This window comes from Rousettus aegyptiacus, unplaced genomic scaffold, assembly GCF_014176215.1.
Source record: "Rousettus aegyptiacus isolate mRouAeg1 unplaced genomic scaffold, mRouAeg1.p scaffold_m13_p_15, whole genome shotgun sequence".
Taxonomy (NCBI): domain Eukaryota; kingdom Metazoa; phylum Chordata; class Mammalia; order Chiroptera; family Pteropodidae; genus Rousettus; species Rousettus aegyptiacus.
The window spans coordinates 6,742,324-6,760,128 of record NW_023416290.1 but is presented as its reverse complement, the minus strand read 5'-3'; the positions used below and the strand labels follow the sequence as shown (position 1 = coordinate 6,760,128).

Here is a 17,805-nt window from a genome sequence, read left to right as displayed (position 1 = left end):
TTCCCTTGAATGAAATATGATGTTTTTGTGACATGGATTCCTACTAAGTCTAGGTTAAAATCTTCCCTCAAGGGGTCAGTAAAGTCTTTCCTCTGTGTTCTTGGCCGCTGCTTCTCTCTCTCCCGGCTACGGCCCCTCCTCCTCCTCCATCCTACATCGGATGGGTGACCTTTTCTATCTACATCCTTTTGCTAGGTAACCCCATGCAGCCTTGGGACTTTAAATATCATTTTTACACTGTTAACTCTCACAGGTAAATGATCAAGCCGGGACTTTTCTCTGAGCCCCGGGCTTGAGTATCCAACTTCTGGCTGGATGCTCCCACTTGATCTGGAACTTCGCACGTCCAGCCTAGAACTCCGGCCTTCCCCGGAGGTCTGTTTTCCCATCGGTAAGTTGCACTTTCATTCATCCCGTGGCTCAGATTCCCCTCATTCCTCCCCACCCCTCGTCCTTCCACTCAGTCCTCCAGAAAATCCCCTTAATTTGCATTTAAAATCCGCCCCGAATCCTCCCTTCTCCTCGGGCACCAGCCCAATCCAGGCTGCCATTCTCTCATGACTTGAGTGCCTTGCTGGCATCCCCCATGGTCTCCCCACTTCCACCCTTGGCCCCCTAAACTTTATTCTCCTCAACGTGGCCAGAGGGAGCTTTTACAAATGTAAATCAGATCTTCCCACTCAGTTACTCAAAACCCTCCATGGACTTTCTGCTTCCACTTAGGATGTAGAAAGTCACGAGAGAACATGGCTCCCCCGGCTGTGAGAAAACGGCAGAAAACATACAAAATCACCACTTTTCTTAAACCCGTCAAGGAGTCGAGGTCATGTGGCAACCAAGTAAACTGAGCTGCAACGAGCGACAAGCCCTGTGAGGAGAGGTGGGACACGAATGTTGTCTCACCTTTGGCAGAGCGAGGAAGGAGGAGGTGGCTGCCGGACGAGTGGGTGGAAAGAAATTACCAAAACTTGGGACCTGTTCTTAAAGGCCGGTGAGGGCTGTTGGTTTGGAACGGGTAGGGCCGCCAGACACAAGGGGAGGGGCGGTGGTCTCACTCGCTTACGAGCTCTTTACCACCCGCCTCGAGCCGGCGCTCGTGAGAAAGGGTGGGAACCGGGCAAGAGAACAGAGAGACCCTCTTAGTGGTGCAGGGCGAGCCGAAGCCCGACCGAAGGGCTCAGGTCGTCGGACTGGATTAAAACACAGGACCTGGCTACGTGCTGTCTGTAAGAAACCCACTTTAAAAATAGGGCAACACAAACTGGCTAAAAGTGCAAGAATGAAAAAATACGTACATCGTGACATTACTACTCAAAATAAAGCAGAAGTCGTTACGTTAGTATCCGACAAATCGGATTTCAAAAAAAAAAAAAAAAGGAATATTACTGGGGAGACAGGAGGACTTTGCATAACAAAGTGGTCCGTTCATCAAAAAGACAACAATCCTGCCTGTGTGTGTACCTAACGAAGCTTCAAAGCACATGGAGCAGAAAATGCTTGGACAAGAACAAGAGATAAACACGCAGCGATAATGGAAGATTTTGGCGCTTCTCTTTCAATAATTGATAGAACAAATGGAAAATCAATGAGACTAGAGTGACCAACACGATTAAGCAAGCTGACTCGGGTGACATTTGGAGAACATTTTAACCAGCAACAGCTGAACACATATTCACTTGACATGCTTATGAAACATTCGCCAAGATAAACCATACTCTGAGTCATAAAAAAGCCTCAACAATTTTTAAAAAATTAATATCATATAAAAGTCTGTTCTCCGAGGATAACAGATGAAAACTAAAAGACAGTAACAAAAACATGTCTAGAAAAATCACTAAATACTTTAATATTTAAACAGCGTTCTTCTAAATAATCTTGGTTAAAAGAATTCACAAGAGGTATGAGGAACAAATGTATAAGATGAGAAAAAAAACATCAAAATTTGAGGGGTGCAGTGCACAGAGGAAATTTATAACCTTAAATGCTTATATTAGAAAATAAAAAAAGATCTCAAATCAGTAACATAAGCTGCAACCTTAAGAAAGAACCAAGCAAACCCAAGTGAGCAGAAGGGAGGAAACAGGCGTCAGGGCGAGTAAACCGAAACTCAGCAGAGGTCACCAAGGAAGCCAACAGGTGGCTTTTTGAGAAGATCCATAAAATCGATAAACCTTGACCCAGTTTGACAAAGAAAAGAGAGAAGATACAAACTACCAATATCAGGGGAAATGCCTTTCTAGTAATATCTAGATTAGGCTTGATCGAATAACTGAAAGCGTGTGTGTGCGTGTGTATGCGCGTGCGTGCGTGTGTGCGTGCGTGCGTGTGTGCGTGTGAGAGAGAGAGACCAAAGGCTGCTGCTTCTTTTCTATTCAACTCCCATGAGAAAATCTCTCTTATAGCCCACTCTATCTAGAAACATCCTAGAAAAGGAGTTCTGGATACAACGGAAGTTTAGCCTAGCCAATCTCACACTCAGAGCCATCATAATGCCTAAGAAAAAGATGTGGGCGAAAGGAGACAGTGAACTAATATTCATAGACATGTTGCAATCACCAGCAAGCAGCACAGTGTGCTTGCTACGATACCAGCATTCGAGGCCAGATTGCCTGAACTCCAAACCCGGCCTGCCAGTAAGTTACCTAACCGCTTTTTGTCTCAGTTTCTTCTTCAATAAAATGAAGGTGATAAAACAGCACCTAACCCACGGAGTTGTTGGGGGGATTCAATGGAAAGCGTGTGTGGATTAGGATGAAGTTGCACACCTGGTACCGAATAAACAATCGGTCACTATTATTATTGTGTGCCACATAGTGTGTGCCCCAGTTAATTAAATAGCTTGCTTTGTCATTCAGCAAATATTGATCCAACAGTCTGGGAACAGAACAAAAGACAACAGCCGTGGCCCCTGCCCTCGCTGAACTTACAGGGAAGAAGTAAGGGGAGGAACAATACCAAGTCATTCTAACACCTAATGTGATGCGCACTGCTAAATCACTATAACCCGGCGGGCCAGGTGGGTTATCATCCTTCTATAGGTGAGTGAACCAAAATTTATCGACATTAGGAAACTAGCTCAGAAGTACATAGTGTATTAATTAGCTAAGGCTGCTGTCACAAAATACCACAAACTGGGGGGCGAAAACAGGAGATGTTTGTCTCACCGTTCTGGAGGCTGGAAGTCCAAGGTCAAGGTGTTGGCAGGGTTGGTTCCTTCCAAGGAAGACTCTGTTCCGCGTCTCCGTCTGAGCTTCTGGTTTGCTGACCGTCTTTGCGGTCCTTGGCTTGTAGCAGCATGACCCCAAGCTTTGCCTTCATCTTCACACAGTGTTCTCTCTGGGTGCACGTCCGTGTCCAAATTCCTCTTTTTATAAGGAAAACAGCTGTATCGGATTAGGGCCCCACCCCATTCAAGTCTGACCTCATCTTAAATAACTTTATCTGCAATGACTCTATTTCTAAATAAAGGCACATTCTGAGGTATGGGGGTTACACCTCCAACATGTGAATGGGACGTAATTCAGCCCATAATATATAGTTCCAAGTGGCAAAGTCAGGAGCCAAACCCAAGTCTCCAACGTCCACCTCAGAGAATGGCATATGTAGGCCACCAAAAGCCTGTGGAGAACAGAACTGAACGCCCAATATCTTCACGTGCGGTAGATATCTAAACATGAAAGAGCAGATTAAAATCAACTAAAATTCATTTATTTAGGATTGCTCATCCGAAACCTTTTTAAAAAGAACTATACATTTTTAAAAAATGAATAAATAAGATGTTTGTACTTCTATTTTCAACATTAATTATCATTTTAAAGTCTTCTGCCTTCTGCAGAAGTATGAACAACAGCGGCTTAGTCTTTCGGTCAGCATTTTCACACTCCAACAAAAACAAGCAGGATCTGGGTTGTTTTTTTTTTTTTAACGCAAGAACATCAAAATTGGATTCATAAATTTGCTAGCAAGTCTTCCTTGTCGTACATTACTTTTGGCTTGGTCTTTAACCTTGACTCTTCATTCTAAAGTATCCAGAAGGCCTGGGAGGTGAACACACTATGTAAGTATATATGTCTTACTGTTAAATGTTTAGCTGAAACTTACCAGATTTCACTAACCAATGTCACCATAAAAAGTTAATTAATTAATTAATTAAAAAATAAAATAAAATAAAGTGTTCGGAAGGCCTAGGTAACCGTTTGCTGACCGGTTGTGTGGAGGCCAGGCCTGGAAGAATAGAGATCTGGGCAGTAAAAATTGCATCGACTCAGACACATGGATGAGGGGTTTAACCCTGTCGTGACGGCGGTGCGTCACAGTGGTTAAAAACCCTGGGTCTGGACACGGGAGGCTTTGAGTTCCAACCACCCCTCTGCCACTCACTCACTGTGTGACCCGGGGCAAGTCACTTAACCTCTCTGAATCTCGTTGTAATATCAAGATCCTATTTATACTTACCTCGTAGGGCTGGTGAAAAATTAAATCAGATGATGAATATAAAGCATTTAGCGTCCTAATAAAATAAGGGTTTAACAAATTATAGATATTATTAAGCATATGATTTGTGAACTTTTTAATTGTAGATTTGTCACTTTAATACAGATTTAATAACTAAAGACACATGATGACTATCATAACTTTCCATGTAATTATCAACGAACATTTTTGAAAACCTATTCGATTTAGAGCGCTCAGTGCCATAGGCTAAAGAACAGAAGGGGTAAGTAATGACTTTGTTGGAAAAATAAGTCTCAGTAGAACCTAGTAAAGGTCTTGAAAGCAACTACTTAAATCACTATGTAAAAATGACATGAATTTCCGTTGTTTGTATGTTAGCTAGCGCTTGTAAATACCTGGAAAAAAAAATAGTTTCCTGAGCATTTTACTTAGTCATCTCCTTTATATTACTGAAAGTCTGTAAAAATTCATTTCATTATAGATTGTACAAAATTCTCACCGGTATCCGTGTGAATGGCAATAATGTGAAATTAGCAGGGTCTGAATTAGCAGAGTTAATGTATCTGTACGTATGTAGCACGTCTTCATATGAACACACGGAATGAACAGAACGGTCATAGGAGACCCACACATCTCGGGATCAGTCATTTTTAATCCAATTAATGTAAACTTATCCCAACAAACCTTCTCCAGCGGGTAGAGGCATGTGCTAAAGGCTGGCGGGCCGGTGGCTCCTTGGATTACAAACATCTTTTATCCATTTCACAACTGGCAGCTTCTAAATTCTGTTACTCAGTGTTCAGGAAGTATAGAACCATGTTTTTTTCTCCCCCTCCTGACAATTTTGGATGTGTGTCTGGCAAAGCGGGTGAGTCTCACATACTGGTCACTGGTTGACAGGTGGGAACAGAGCCCTGGAGACGCGTCTCTTATTCAAGGCTCAAGAGATGGAGCTTGCAAAATTCCGGGTTCTCATCGACTACGGGCAGCCCCGGGATGGATAACACCGTGCCAGGATTGAATTGGACTGCTGGCACGATGCCTCCTTTAGATGAAGTAGGAATTAGGGACCCAGGTCAGGGTGGAACTCCGCATCCGTCAGGACTGAGAGGGCAGGGGCATAGAGCGCTCTCAGATTTCAACACATTCTTATGACTGGGACACTTTGAGAGGGCCTGGCTGACTAACAGAGAACAGCTTTGACCTTCCGACCCTAGGAATTCAAGTGCAATTTGTCATCCAATGTAAGATGAATCTGGCCATGTGTAATCATGCACGATGAAGAGATCTGGTCCCAGAAAAACTCAAGAACGTGAAAGAGGGGCATTGAAAAATAAAATCCATGAAATAGTCGAGAAGACACATCGCTATGCTAATAACGAATTCCTTTCACAAAGTAACGCGCAGCCCCGCGGTTCCTTGGGCAGTAAACTCCACTCACACACGCGGGGTTGGAGTGGGGAATCGCTGCTAATTTTCTTCTCTCCCTGGAATTTAAAATCTGTTTTTATAATGATTTCTCAGTCTCCCTTTGTAATTTAAAATCAACCCCGTCGGTGATGAGCACCGTGTTCTGCCTCTCTTCGTGATCACCCAAAAGAAAGGTTGAATTCTAACTGACTTTCTCTTATTCCAGACACTTCTTCTTTCTCTAAGTGGGTCAGGAGCCAGGACTGGACAGAACTCATCCTCTGGGAGAGGCTCAGAGAAAAAAAACACTGAATTAAAGCACCAAGTCACTTGAACTCCGTGAGAAGGCGTCTTGGGGGTTCCAGGACCTCCACTTGTTTCTTCTACCCAGGGGTTTTCGACTGCCATGGCGCCAGCCCGCCGAGCATTCTTGAAGTTAATCTCCCTTTTCACTGTGGTTTCTAACTCACCTAAGTTACCATTAATTGGGTAGTGGATGTAGAGACTAGAATAGCCTGGCAGCCCTATGAAATATAAAATGAGTTCAGTTCATGGGAACATTTGAAGTTCATGATTAATGTCCACTTGAAAGCTTACACTAATGAAATAGAGCAGCCTCGTAAATAGCTACAAATATTTCTCCGGTGGATTCTTTTCACAGCACGCACTTATCCGTGGAAGTTACTTGGATAAGAGTAAATAAACAAAAACTTCTTTGGATTTATTCTTCGTTCTATTTATTTTATCTTGATTTTTAAAAAATTTCTTCCTTTGTAAGATCAAGAAAATATTCAAAGTCCTGCTCCAATCTGCCAGAGATACTTCTTAAGCTACAATTAGTTATCAACAACCTTGTCTCCTCTAATTGTCCCTCTAGAGTTCTACTTTAATGGAGACTCGGTGGCCAAAAATTGACCATGACCCGAAGGAGTTATTTTGCTCTCGAATATTTGGAGATATGAACCTTTCTCCAAAAAGAATCATCATGAAAATTATACTGCAGTGATTTCTTCCCCACTTTTATTGTTTGAAGACAGGAAGAGATTGGGTGCACAGCTTCGTCACAAAGTCTGTTTACGGAGACCCCACCTTCCTGCCTCCCCACATACATCTCTAGCTCCAGCCACAAATTTCTCAGCATTCCGCAATAATGGCATACACGTTGGTACCTCCACACCCACGAATGCACCGTTTCCTTGGCTTGAAAGGCCCTTCTCTCTCTCCTCCACTTAGCAAGCCCTCCTCCCGATGCTGAGGCGCTCCTGTGAGCCTCGCAAGCGGCGTTCACCCCTCCGACCTCTGCTCACCCAGAGCCTGCCGCCCACTTCCACTTCTACACTTGAACCTCGGGATTAGAACGGGCGGCCTGTGGGTCTGCCTTTCCCTCAATGAAGAGCCAAAGGGACCAATGATCTCTGTGTTCCTAACGTCTGCCCCAGTGCCTTCCAGGACTCAGCTAGTGCCAAATTGTTCCCTGATGGGGGTAAGTCAGCAATGCCGGGGGACCCATCCTCTGTCACACTCCAGGCCCACGACTCTGCCGCCTCTGGAGAAAACTGCACTCTTCATTCAATGAAGATATCGAGATTCGTCTGCAACCTCTCTCAAGCCCGACCACTCCCTCATGCCCGGCCCACCCTGTCCCAGGCCCCCTCGTCACCTGGGGGGGGACTGCGCTGAGTTCGTCCTTCCTGCCTACAGAGTAGATAGTCGCTTCTGGGGGCTCCGGGCCATCTGGGCTTTGCCTGCATAACTCCACACTCCTCTCCTGTGTCACTCCGTGTGTCTTTACGACACTCGTCATTGGACTTAAGGCCCGTCCGCATGATCTAGGATAATCTCGTCTTGAGATCCTTAACTTAATGGCATCTGCAATGACCCTTTTTCCAAATAAGGTCACATTCGCAGGTTCCAAAGATCAGGACATGGCTTTGGGTCCAAGGGAGGCCACCATTCAACGCCCCACGGCATCCAACGTCTACCTGGTATAGAGCAGCCACCCAGTTGATGAGTCACCGATCGGTAATTAGCCACCAGAACAATAGCTGTTATTACTATGGTCGACAGTGCAGGACAAGGCTCTTCGTGCCCTCTGCCCCTTGCTCCCTCCCTCCTTTCCTGGCCTCGCTCCTGGCGGAACACATCGAAGCAGCCCATGGGAGCGGTCACGGTTACTAAGAGGGATGTGTCTTGCAGGCGCTCCTCTGTGAACATCTAAAAGGCCAGTCTACCTCCCAAGAGGAGGACTGTTTGCAAGACGCCACCTTCTCATCTTCTCAGGAAACATACTCTCCAGAGCCTTAACGCCCCGCTACCAGGAGCGAGCCAAGACGGGGACGGGGCGGAGGACAGCTACGGGGATCAGACACGGAGAGAGGGAGAGGAGACCGAGGGAGGAGACGGGCGTCCCCGGATGTCCCATTCGAGCCGGCTGTGCGGGACAAGGAGCAAACGTGTGCCAGCATCGTTTGGGCTCCGCGTGTGCTGGGCGTCAGACGCTGGCGGCCTGTAGGGGACGGGCTGCACCTGCGCGCCCCGGCACCGCCCCCGCACACTGCGACGCCCTCGCTGCAGATGTTGCCTCTCCCCTTACTTACGTCCACAGGTCTTCAGGCTGCGTGGCACACGCAAGCCGCCCTCACGCTCGCTCGTTCACGTGCCACGGGGAGGCGGATCCGGTCCTTCATCGGACCTGCACTGGGGACCTCGGCGGGAACCAAACAAACACGGCAGGGTTGCTGGAGGGGAGGCAAGGTCGACAGACCCTGCATTCGGTGAGGCTCGGTGGGCTTCCTTCTTCTGGGGTGTCCCGTCGCCCCTTCCGGCTCAGCCACTCCAGACCTTCCACCTGGGGCCGTTTGGCCCCGACTCTTGTCCAACTTTGCCCCTGTACTTTGCGTCCAAGCCTCACATCAGCGATCTGCCCAGAACTCGGTTCCATCCCAGACTCTAGGCCAGCCTCAGTCCTGGCCCGCAGAGAAGGCTCGTGCCCCTTGGCCCCGAGGTCTTATCCCTGGACCGTTTTTAGCTTGTGCTCCTTGCAGGCCGCTTGCCACCTGCTTAGCCCAACCCACTCTCCGCTCACCCTGTTCCGAGCCCAGAAGCTGACACCACCTCGCCCAGGCTCCGCGCCCACCTGCCTTGCAACCAGCCAGTGAGGGGCATGGGCAGGAGGTGGAGAGTGGCCGTCAAAAGAGGCTGGGGGCTCACGGGCCTCCGTGCTGCGCCTCCGGGTGTCCTACCAGGCTGTTCTGCAGCTCTTGTCCCCACTGGGCTCGGGTGACACGCTCTCCTCCCCTGGCCCTTCAGCCCCATGGGTGCTAACAGCCACTGCTGGCCTCCAGGACCTCACGACCTCGTCTGCGTCCCAGACCCTGCCAGGGGCCTCTTCACGTCCCCTTTCCAGCGCACGCCGAGTGCCGTCCTCCCTCCAGCCCTGGGCTCGTCTTCACTGCCCGCCCCCCACGCCGTGGCGTCCCCGGGGTGCGGGCGGCGGGCGCTGCAGCATGCCAGCCAGGTCTCCCGGGCCGCTGGGTGTTCATGGCTGACAGTGCAGTGTCACCTGAGTCCTTCTTCAGGAATTCCCCTGAGCAGCGGGGAGCCACCTCGCCCTGGTCACGTGTGCTCACAGGGGCGTGAACGGGCGCGCCCTCCTGACTGCCCCTCGCTCCCAGTGAGATCAGGAGAAGGGCCGCACGCTCGCTCAGCGCGAGAGGTTGGGGAAAGGCACGAGAGATGCGGAGAGAGGGAATGGAGGGAGAACCCGCCGACCGGGGCTGGGAAACCGGGACGTTGGGACGATTCGATGACCAGATGCACAGTGTCAGCACAACGCCTTGCACACAGTGGACCTGTGAAGACAATTAGTCACTGCTGTCCCCCAGAGACGGCGCCTCCTTACTCGGGAATCTAAATGACGTACTAGAGGGTTGCCCGACGAGCTTAGAATTGGAGAAAATACAGCGAGTCTTAGGTTATTTCTTTGCAACTATCACTGACTAATGGTTTGTCCTTCACCGAAGTACTTATTCTTTGTAAAGAACTGTTTTCTCACCCTAAAATCAGGACTCGGTCTTCCCATCCTGAATGTTTACCTTAAGGTCCCGATTCCCAAGATTTCGATAATTTGACTTACCCTGGAGGAACTTCCAAAGCACAGACGCTAAAGATCGTTTCTGGCAAGACTGCCTCGGCCCCAAACAGAAGTTAGCATCCACCGCGACCGCGGCGTCAGAAGTCGGCGCCTCGTCCTTCTCTCTTAATCATGGGTTTATTTTACTCGGAGCGATTTGAGCCTTCTGTGTCCTAAACACCTGCTGGTTTTTCTTAAAAGTTCGTGAGGAACAATAAGAGTAAACGCAATGGAAAAATGTAGAGGCTGTGATTTTTTTTTTTAATTTAATGAAAAACATAAGTTAAATTAAATTCAACCAGAAGCTAAAAAAGGTAACTAATGATTGTCAGTATATCTCATTTATTAAAAAGAAATAAACGCTGCCCCCCTTTCTTGAATCGACTTGAGTTGAACTCTTTCACAGGAGAGATGGGCGGGGGGCGGTCTTGCTACTCTCCTGGTAAAAACTCTCCGAAATGTATTGGCGTCACAGGTCAGAAACCCAACTCAATATTACGAGATATTTTTCTCTGTGCGAGTATCATTTTCCCTTCCCTAAATTTTAAGTAACTAAACAATGGTGCAGCAACCAAGTTTAAGTTTTTTAAAAATTATTATTCCACTAAGATTATGTATATGGGCTTTGGAACCTAATAGGTTAGAATTTATTCCTAGTTTCTAGCTAGAGGTGCAGTGTAAAACAAAGACCCTTTATTTACCTCATTTATAAAACAAGAATAATTTCACCTACCTACGTTTTAGGATTTTCATAAGATTTTCAAATAATATTAAACGTTGAGTGTACACAGTAGCAGCTCACTAGATGAAACCCGTCTGACAATCAGAAGTGTTTAGAAGTGCTTGTCCAAAAAAAGAGTTCATCAAATTTTTGTTAGACGGTATGTTTTCTCCTGTTTTCCATTTCTTAACTTATTGACCACACTATGGGTTCTCAGATGACGGAAAAGGTAGAGCTAATATCTAAGTCATTCTCAATCGGAATTCAGACGTAAGTGCAAACACATCCATTTACGTTTATTTAGTTATCCCCATGGGAACGAATGCATCGTGATGACGCGCACAAACATGTACGTATTCAGAGCATTTTATACATTAATCTAAAGCCTGCAGGGACAGAAACCATGTTCATTCTCCTACATCTGTGATGCCATCTTCTTCACTTTTATTTTTACCTTCCTGCTATCTCCCCCCATCCCTTCCGGATCTGAACTCTCTGCACTCTGCTTTGTCAGACGGAGACCTCGGCCTCCGCCAGTCCCGTGCTCCTCTAAGCTCTCGATCCGGTCAGCGCTGTGTCTGGAATGACGTCCCTGCTGTCGACTAACTACCTGTTTGGCTCCTCCTCTGTGTGGATGCTCCCGTGGCACCTCGAACTGAATATACCCGAAGTGGCCTTCCTCCTGCTGCTCCCCAGAGCGGCACTCCTGAGAAGCGTACGTCTAAAACTGGAAATGAGCGGGTTTGGATTCTTCCTCTGTTGCTGTCCTTACGTTGGCCGCAAGCCCTTGCCTTGATGTTCTAATTATCCGGTCTTCCCTTCCTACGCCTGCTTCTGCTTTTCTAGCGAGAGATTCTCACCTCCATTTTTATCAACACTTCCTCGCCGGGCTCCCTGCCTCCAATCTCCTCCCGTCACAGTCTGGCCTGCCAATTATACCCGGATGAATCTTCCTGAATCACAAAAGCGATAATTTACTGTCATTCTCAAAATCTCCCATCTTGGGGCGTGACTCCGTGCTTGTAAAACTGAGCTTTAGTAAACAAATTGAGTTCATTTTTAACTAAGAGGAAAAAAAAAATCTCCCCCTGTGAAACAGAGGAAATAAAAGCTCACGCTTAGCATCCACGCTCTCTACCAGATATCACCCAGTCACCTCAGGCCCTGGCACCCTCTCCTCTTCTGACCCAGAGGTCACATAAATGAATGGCCCCTCAAAGCCAGGTCTAGCTCGCATATGTAACTTTGGCACACACAATGGCATTGCACGTTCTGAAGTAGTTGCTTATTTCATTAGTTGCTAACATGTACACATTGAAAGGTTTTATGCAAAAATCCAGAGTCAGGCTTCTCACGAAGGGTTGGCATATCCGTCAGCTCTGGGCTGACATCGCTATGTAACAAATCAGCCAGGCTAGGCAGTGAGCGCCCAGCTCGCCACGGCCCTCGTCTGGTCAGCGTCACTTGCCGAGGCTCTGGCTCGGCGACTGGAGGGAATTGTGCCTCCTGCCGGGCACCAGCCAGGGCCCCGGCCCAAAGGAAGTGTGTTTGCTTATGCTCTTTCGTCTTTCTGGTAATGCCCCCTCCCTTCATCTTTGCTGTTTTTGATGCCCACTTCAAACACTGCATCCGCCACAAGGCCTTCCTGCTGGACGCTGCTGCCCCATTTTTGAACCTCGAGGTTCTGCTGTGGCCCGTGGCCCACTCTCCACCGGACCTCCGTCTCGGGGACCAGGATTTCTCCCGGTTTCTCGAGGAGGTGCAGTGACAAACACTTCCCCCGACTCCTCGGGGAGCAGCTTTCCTCCCGACCTAGGTCTTCCTCCTCCCCACAGAGAAGGGATGAGTCTCCCCTCCACTCCCCTGAAAGATCTGCCAGTCCACACAGCGGACACCTTGCTCTCTGCTGGGCCCTGACTCAGCACGAGAGCCCAAGGTCGCCAGCACCACCAGGTGTGCGCCTTGGCCCAGTTCTCAAGGTCATTGTTAAGAGGTTGCCACACATCTACGCCAGGGTTTCCCTTCCAGGTTTCATCAGCAAACAAAGTTAATATTTTCACCTCCGTCTGCTTGACTACTTATCTCACGACCATTTCAAACTCGAGCAGGGAAATGGGGGTGGTTTAGTTGGATGCCTTCCGACCCCAACGACAAGAACTTGCTTTTTCTTGAATCTTCTGTGGCTCCTAACAAAGTCATTGTACGGACAGGCACTCAAAACACATTTCTCAGACCGAATCAAAAAATATAATTAGTGTGCATGAAATTCATGTAATGCAATTTTTCTTATGCTTACACCCCCATAAACCATAAATCTCTTATAATGTTAACAAAATACAAATTATTCTATATGTAATGTAAAATATTTATTTCCTATTTACATGTCCGTTTTTATGTAAATCATTGCCCATCATATCACGTATCAAAAGAAAGGAAAAAAGCATAAACCTTAAAAGTGGCTGAAGGAAGCCTCATGCCACGTGAGGGTTATCAGCAGTCTCGCAGCTCTCGTTTCTTACCCTTTTTCGATTTTCTGATTGTTTCTTGACGAATGGTATCATACTCCAGGATGGCCATTTTGGAAAGTCTCTGTAAGTACTGGGATGGAGCTCCGGGGAGAGGATTGCTGAAGTCAGAACCTGTGACCAAAAAGAAAAAAAAAGTTAGGTATTAAGTTAGAATTAAGCACATATTACTGGCTTTCTCTAAAATACAGTGCAAGCGAAACATGTTCCTCGAATGACCATCGAACACTACTGGTTCCGCACATAACACATTCTTTGAAGTAGAAATGCCACTACTTGCTTTCTAAAGCGACGTGATAGCAAGTCATCTCAGAAAATATTTAACTAAAAAAACCTGCAATGCTTTCATTTACTTATATAAAACTAGATCTGCATCTATAAAGTGCTTCTTAAAACATGGGTAGCTGTGGACTTTATTCCCAGATAAAAGGCACAATCTCCATAAATATTTAGCTCATATAACAAGTTATGTACTTATCAAGTTGTTTTCTCCAAATAAAAATAAAACCATTTCTCATAAATGCTAAGTGAAGTAAAATAAAATTGTAAAGTAAAATAAGCCATTCGCTAGCTGAAATAGCATTAATCGAGACTCTATTATAAAGTGGTAATCATAATAGTAATGATAGATAACATTTTTGAATGATCTCTCTGGTCAAGTACTCTTTTCACTTATTTCATCCACACAACACCGAGAAGTAGGTAACTAGGACTGTCTTGGCTTACGATTTTTAAAAGGTTCAGTAAGGCTAACACACTTGCCTGAGGACAAACACCTAGTAACCGTTAGGGGCAGAAGGTGAACCTAGATCCATCAAATTCAAAGTTCTCATGTAATCACTACAGATTGACCTAAATATGTAAATATGTATAAATACTTCTATTTAGAAACTTATAAGTCTTTGAAAACAACATTCAAATCTACATTGCTTTAAAATACTATGATTTAACTTCAAGTAGTTTCAAGTGTCAAAGAAGCTGTCTTCAATTCTCCAGTGTGGTTTGTTTTTTTTTGCTTTGTTTTGTTTGAGCGTGTAACATGAGTGAGAAGTTCAGAGAGAGAGTAGAGGGTAAGAATACAATCGGGATTCTTGTTGTTAGCAGTACAATGGACTTGACACTTAGAAAGACCCTCTGGCTACAAATTAACTAGATTCTAGGCGGTAAGCAACACTCGAAAAACTTCAAAGAACTGTTATCATACAGACCGATGCAAATAAGTTGGAAGTTGTTAACAATGAGATAAATTTAAAATCCTCAAATCTTTAGAAATTTATACAGACATTCTAAATGATACATCGGTCAAAAAGCAAATACTTGAACACACAGTTTAAATATGTATATGCCTTATTGTTAAAGTGTACAGCTGAAACTTACCGGATTTCGTTACCTGATGTCACCATAAAAAATAAAAAAGAAAAAAAACACTAAACATTTAACTAGATGATAAAGAAACTGTTACAAAGCTTCTGAGGTGCAGCAAGTTATACACAGAGAGGTTTATACGCTAAAATCCCAGTGTAGAAAAGAAGACTGAAAATTAATAAGCGAGGTATAAGATATACATTAGGAAAAGAAGGAACCCAAAGAATATGGAAGAAAAAAGGAGATACAGAAGAGAAGTTGATGAAGTAGAAAACAAACTTACAATAAGAAAGATTTTTAGAGACACTATTTCACTGAAAAGACTAACAAAAAAGAAAGCTTCTGGTGAGATCGATCAAGAAAAAAAAGGCAGAAGGAACAGATAAATAATATTAGGAGAAGAGAGAAAGAAGTAGCGATAGAGAAAAGACTAAACTTTATGCCAATACATTTGAAAACTCAGACAAAATGCAAAAAAAAAAAAAAAAAAAGCTAGAAAATATCTTACCAAAATTGATTGAAGAATTCGAATGCCTTAAGAGTCCTAAAATTAAAACAGTTGAATCAACATTAAAAGATTCCTCCAAAGAAAACAAGTGAATTACTTAGCTGCAAAGCTCTGGGTCACCCGAGGTTTAATCATCGCTGGCAGGTTCACTACTTTAACTTAGTCAGGACTGGGTTTCGGGCTGCTCTAAAGCTAGTCTGGTCTTGGGATGCCTGATGGTGCGCAGTCCTCCAGGAGCTCCCGCTGAAAGCTGGGTTTACGCAGGGCTCCCCTCGGCAGGCCTTACGCTTCCACCTCTGTCTCTTCGGCAAATACGAAGTTACCGAAACCCCTGCTCAGTTCTTTAGGCTCCAAGATCTTTTCTGCTTTAGGTCCTGAGGTATTCCCAGTATGCGGGCCCCTCAGGAATAGGCCGGCGCCGGAGGGGAGAGCTGCTTGCAGAACTCTGAGCTCTCCTCCTGCACTTACTTCTCTAGTGTCTCAGCCTCTCGAGGCCTGCTGATCATGACAGCTCTGAACATTAAAACAGTTGCTTTTTAATATCTGTATTACTTTTATCATAACATATTACTTTCTATATTTTATTCTAATTTATTATAAAATATATTTGCACGATATCCTTATAATTAGCTCTCATGCTAATGCCAATTTGGGGCGGTAAACTTGGTGTGATGAGAGCTATTCCAACACAGCCAGAGGCGGAAGTTCCAAGGACCATTTTTTTTAAAAAAGTGTAACTACTGGAGTAGATGGCCGTTGTCACGATAACCCTTTAAAACGTGTCGGACCACATTAAAATCGTTCTTGTGTTAAAATCATTCGGGGGCTTCTCATTTCGATCGGTTACCTACAATGTCCCCTTCCCAGGCCCCACGTCGTCAGACCCTCAGTGGCCGCTCTTCCCTCCTCCCCCAGGCCAGGGGCCCGCCGCCCGGGGCCCCCATCTCCCCAGAGGCCCCCTCCCTCGCCGCTCCCCCTCCCGAGTCTATCGCCCCACCCCCAGACCTGCTCTCATCGCCCTGTTTAGAACCGGGCATCGCCCTTCTCGCCCCGATTGACTGACCCAGGCCATCTTGTTCTAGTTGATGCTTCCACGGCACTTCTACCCTCTAACACACCAGACAATGGGCCTCTTTAGGCTATTTAATGCTCGCTGGCCGTATTCCCTCACGAGCATGTAAGCTCCACAAGGGCAGGGCTCTTTGCTTTGTTGAGGGATGTAGCCGAAGCCCAAGCACCTAGAACAACGTCTGGCACAGAGAAGGTGGTCAATTCCCATTTGGTGAATGAGTAAATGAAGTGCCATCTTGCATAACTCAGAAGGAAAACTAACGAGTATTTACTGAACACTCAGTAGGTTGCAGAAACTGGTGTAGGCACCGCAGGATACAGAGGTGAGGCATAGTACCCAGCGCATAGTACCCAGCCCATAGTACCCATAAAAGTGGACTACTGGGAAACAGGCAGGCAAATGCCCTTTTGGGCCAAGATGCAAAACGAATGCCTTCTGTTTAACTTAACACTTATATTTTTATTTTTCGCTGTCTGTTGATCACAGAAGTTGTTTATAGTATATGGGAATTCACAGAGAAGAAATCGCCAAGGAGATGTTCACAGACATTTAACCTTACGAGCGTCTAGAGACTGAACTTGCAAAGCTGCTCACAAGTCAACTCTGACTGCTGCCCACAACATCTTCCTTAGCATGTTAGTTTTGGTGGCCTGTTAGAGGTGTTCTGTTAACTCTGTTATTCCACGAGTGTGAAATCATGGAAGTGATGAATGCACTAGAACGAGACACCTATGATTATGACAAAAATAAGCTTTTAAAAAGTCTTAATCTGGCAAGGAAAGAATTACTACACCTAGGCAAAGGAGGAAACATTTGATAGTCTGAAGGACGAGTAGTAAATAACGAATGATGTTAAAGATGTTATGCTTAGGCCGGTGGTTCCCAGCTGGGAGTGATTTGGCCACCGCCAGGGCGTGTAGCAGTGTCTGGAGACATTTCTGATGGCCACGCTTGTGGAGGGCACCTGGTGGGTAAAGGGCATGGATGCTGCTAAGCATCTTCAAAGCACAGGCCGGACCCTCACAACGAAGAATTATTAGGGCCAAAATGTTAACACTGTCACTGTTGAAAACCCTGGCGCAGATCATAATCTACAAAAGACAAGGAAATCTAAGACAAAATGGAGAAGTTTTGACTGTGTGGCTCAAGAATCTTAACCACTAACTTTGGGTAAAAGTATTTCAGAAACGGTTAAGAATTTAATGAAGAACTTAAGCCCTTGACATATATATGATGCCGCATGCCATATGTGGACTCCTTGGTACGAAGCCCCCAGGAGTCCGTAACACATGAGAGTGAGGGACGAGACGGAAAGTCTAGGTACCGAGCTGCCAAGAGATTCTCCATAACCTTGTAGGCATCATTAAAAGGTTCATTACTTGGCTCAAGAGAGATTTTCAATGTATGTTTTTGAAACACAAAACTCTGATTAAACATATCAGAAATATAAAGGTGAGAATCCCTGATTTTACAGATTCAAAGAACGAACCCGTACCCCAAAAGGTGGGAATATACCTTGGAGCTATAAACCCTCTCAGCCACCATGGACTTAGGAATAAATCAATGTAAGATAATCTTTTTGAACCCAAAACTGTTGGCACATGGATAAGTGTCTGT

General features: G+C 45.8%; 1 protein-coding gene across 1 annotated transcript in view; it reads right to left on the bottom strand.

Annotated features, from left to right (window-relative positions):
- CUNH8orf89 (chromosome unknown C8orf89 homolog) overlaps positions 1-17,805 on the bottom strand; it is a 55,736-nt gene that overhangs the window by 24,552 nt on the left and 13,379 nt on the right. The window contains exons 6-8 of the mRNA XM_036232794.1: positions 15,117-15,152; positions 13,238-13,357; positions 3,165-3,667 (exon numbers count right to left, since the gene is read on the bottom strand). Coding sequence (XP_036088687.1) covers positions 3,651-3,667; positions 13,238-13,357; positions 15,117-15,152 — 173 coding nt within the window. The 3' untranslated portion in view covers positions 3,165-3,650. The remainder of the gene's footprint in view (positions 1-3,164; positions 3,668-13,237; positions 13,358-15,116; positions 15,153-17,805) is intronic.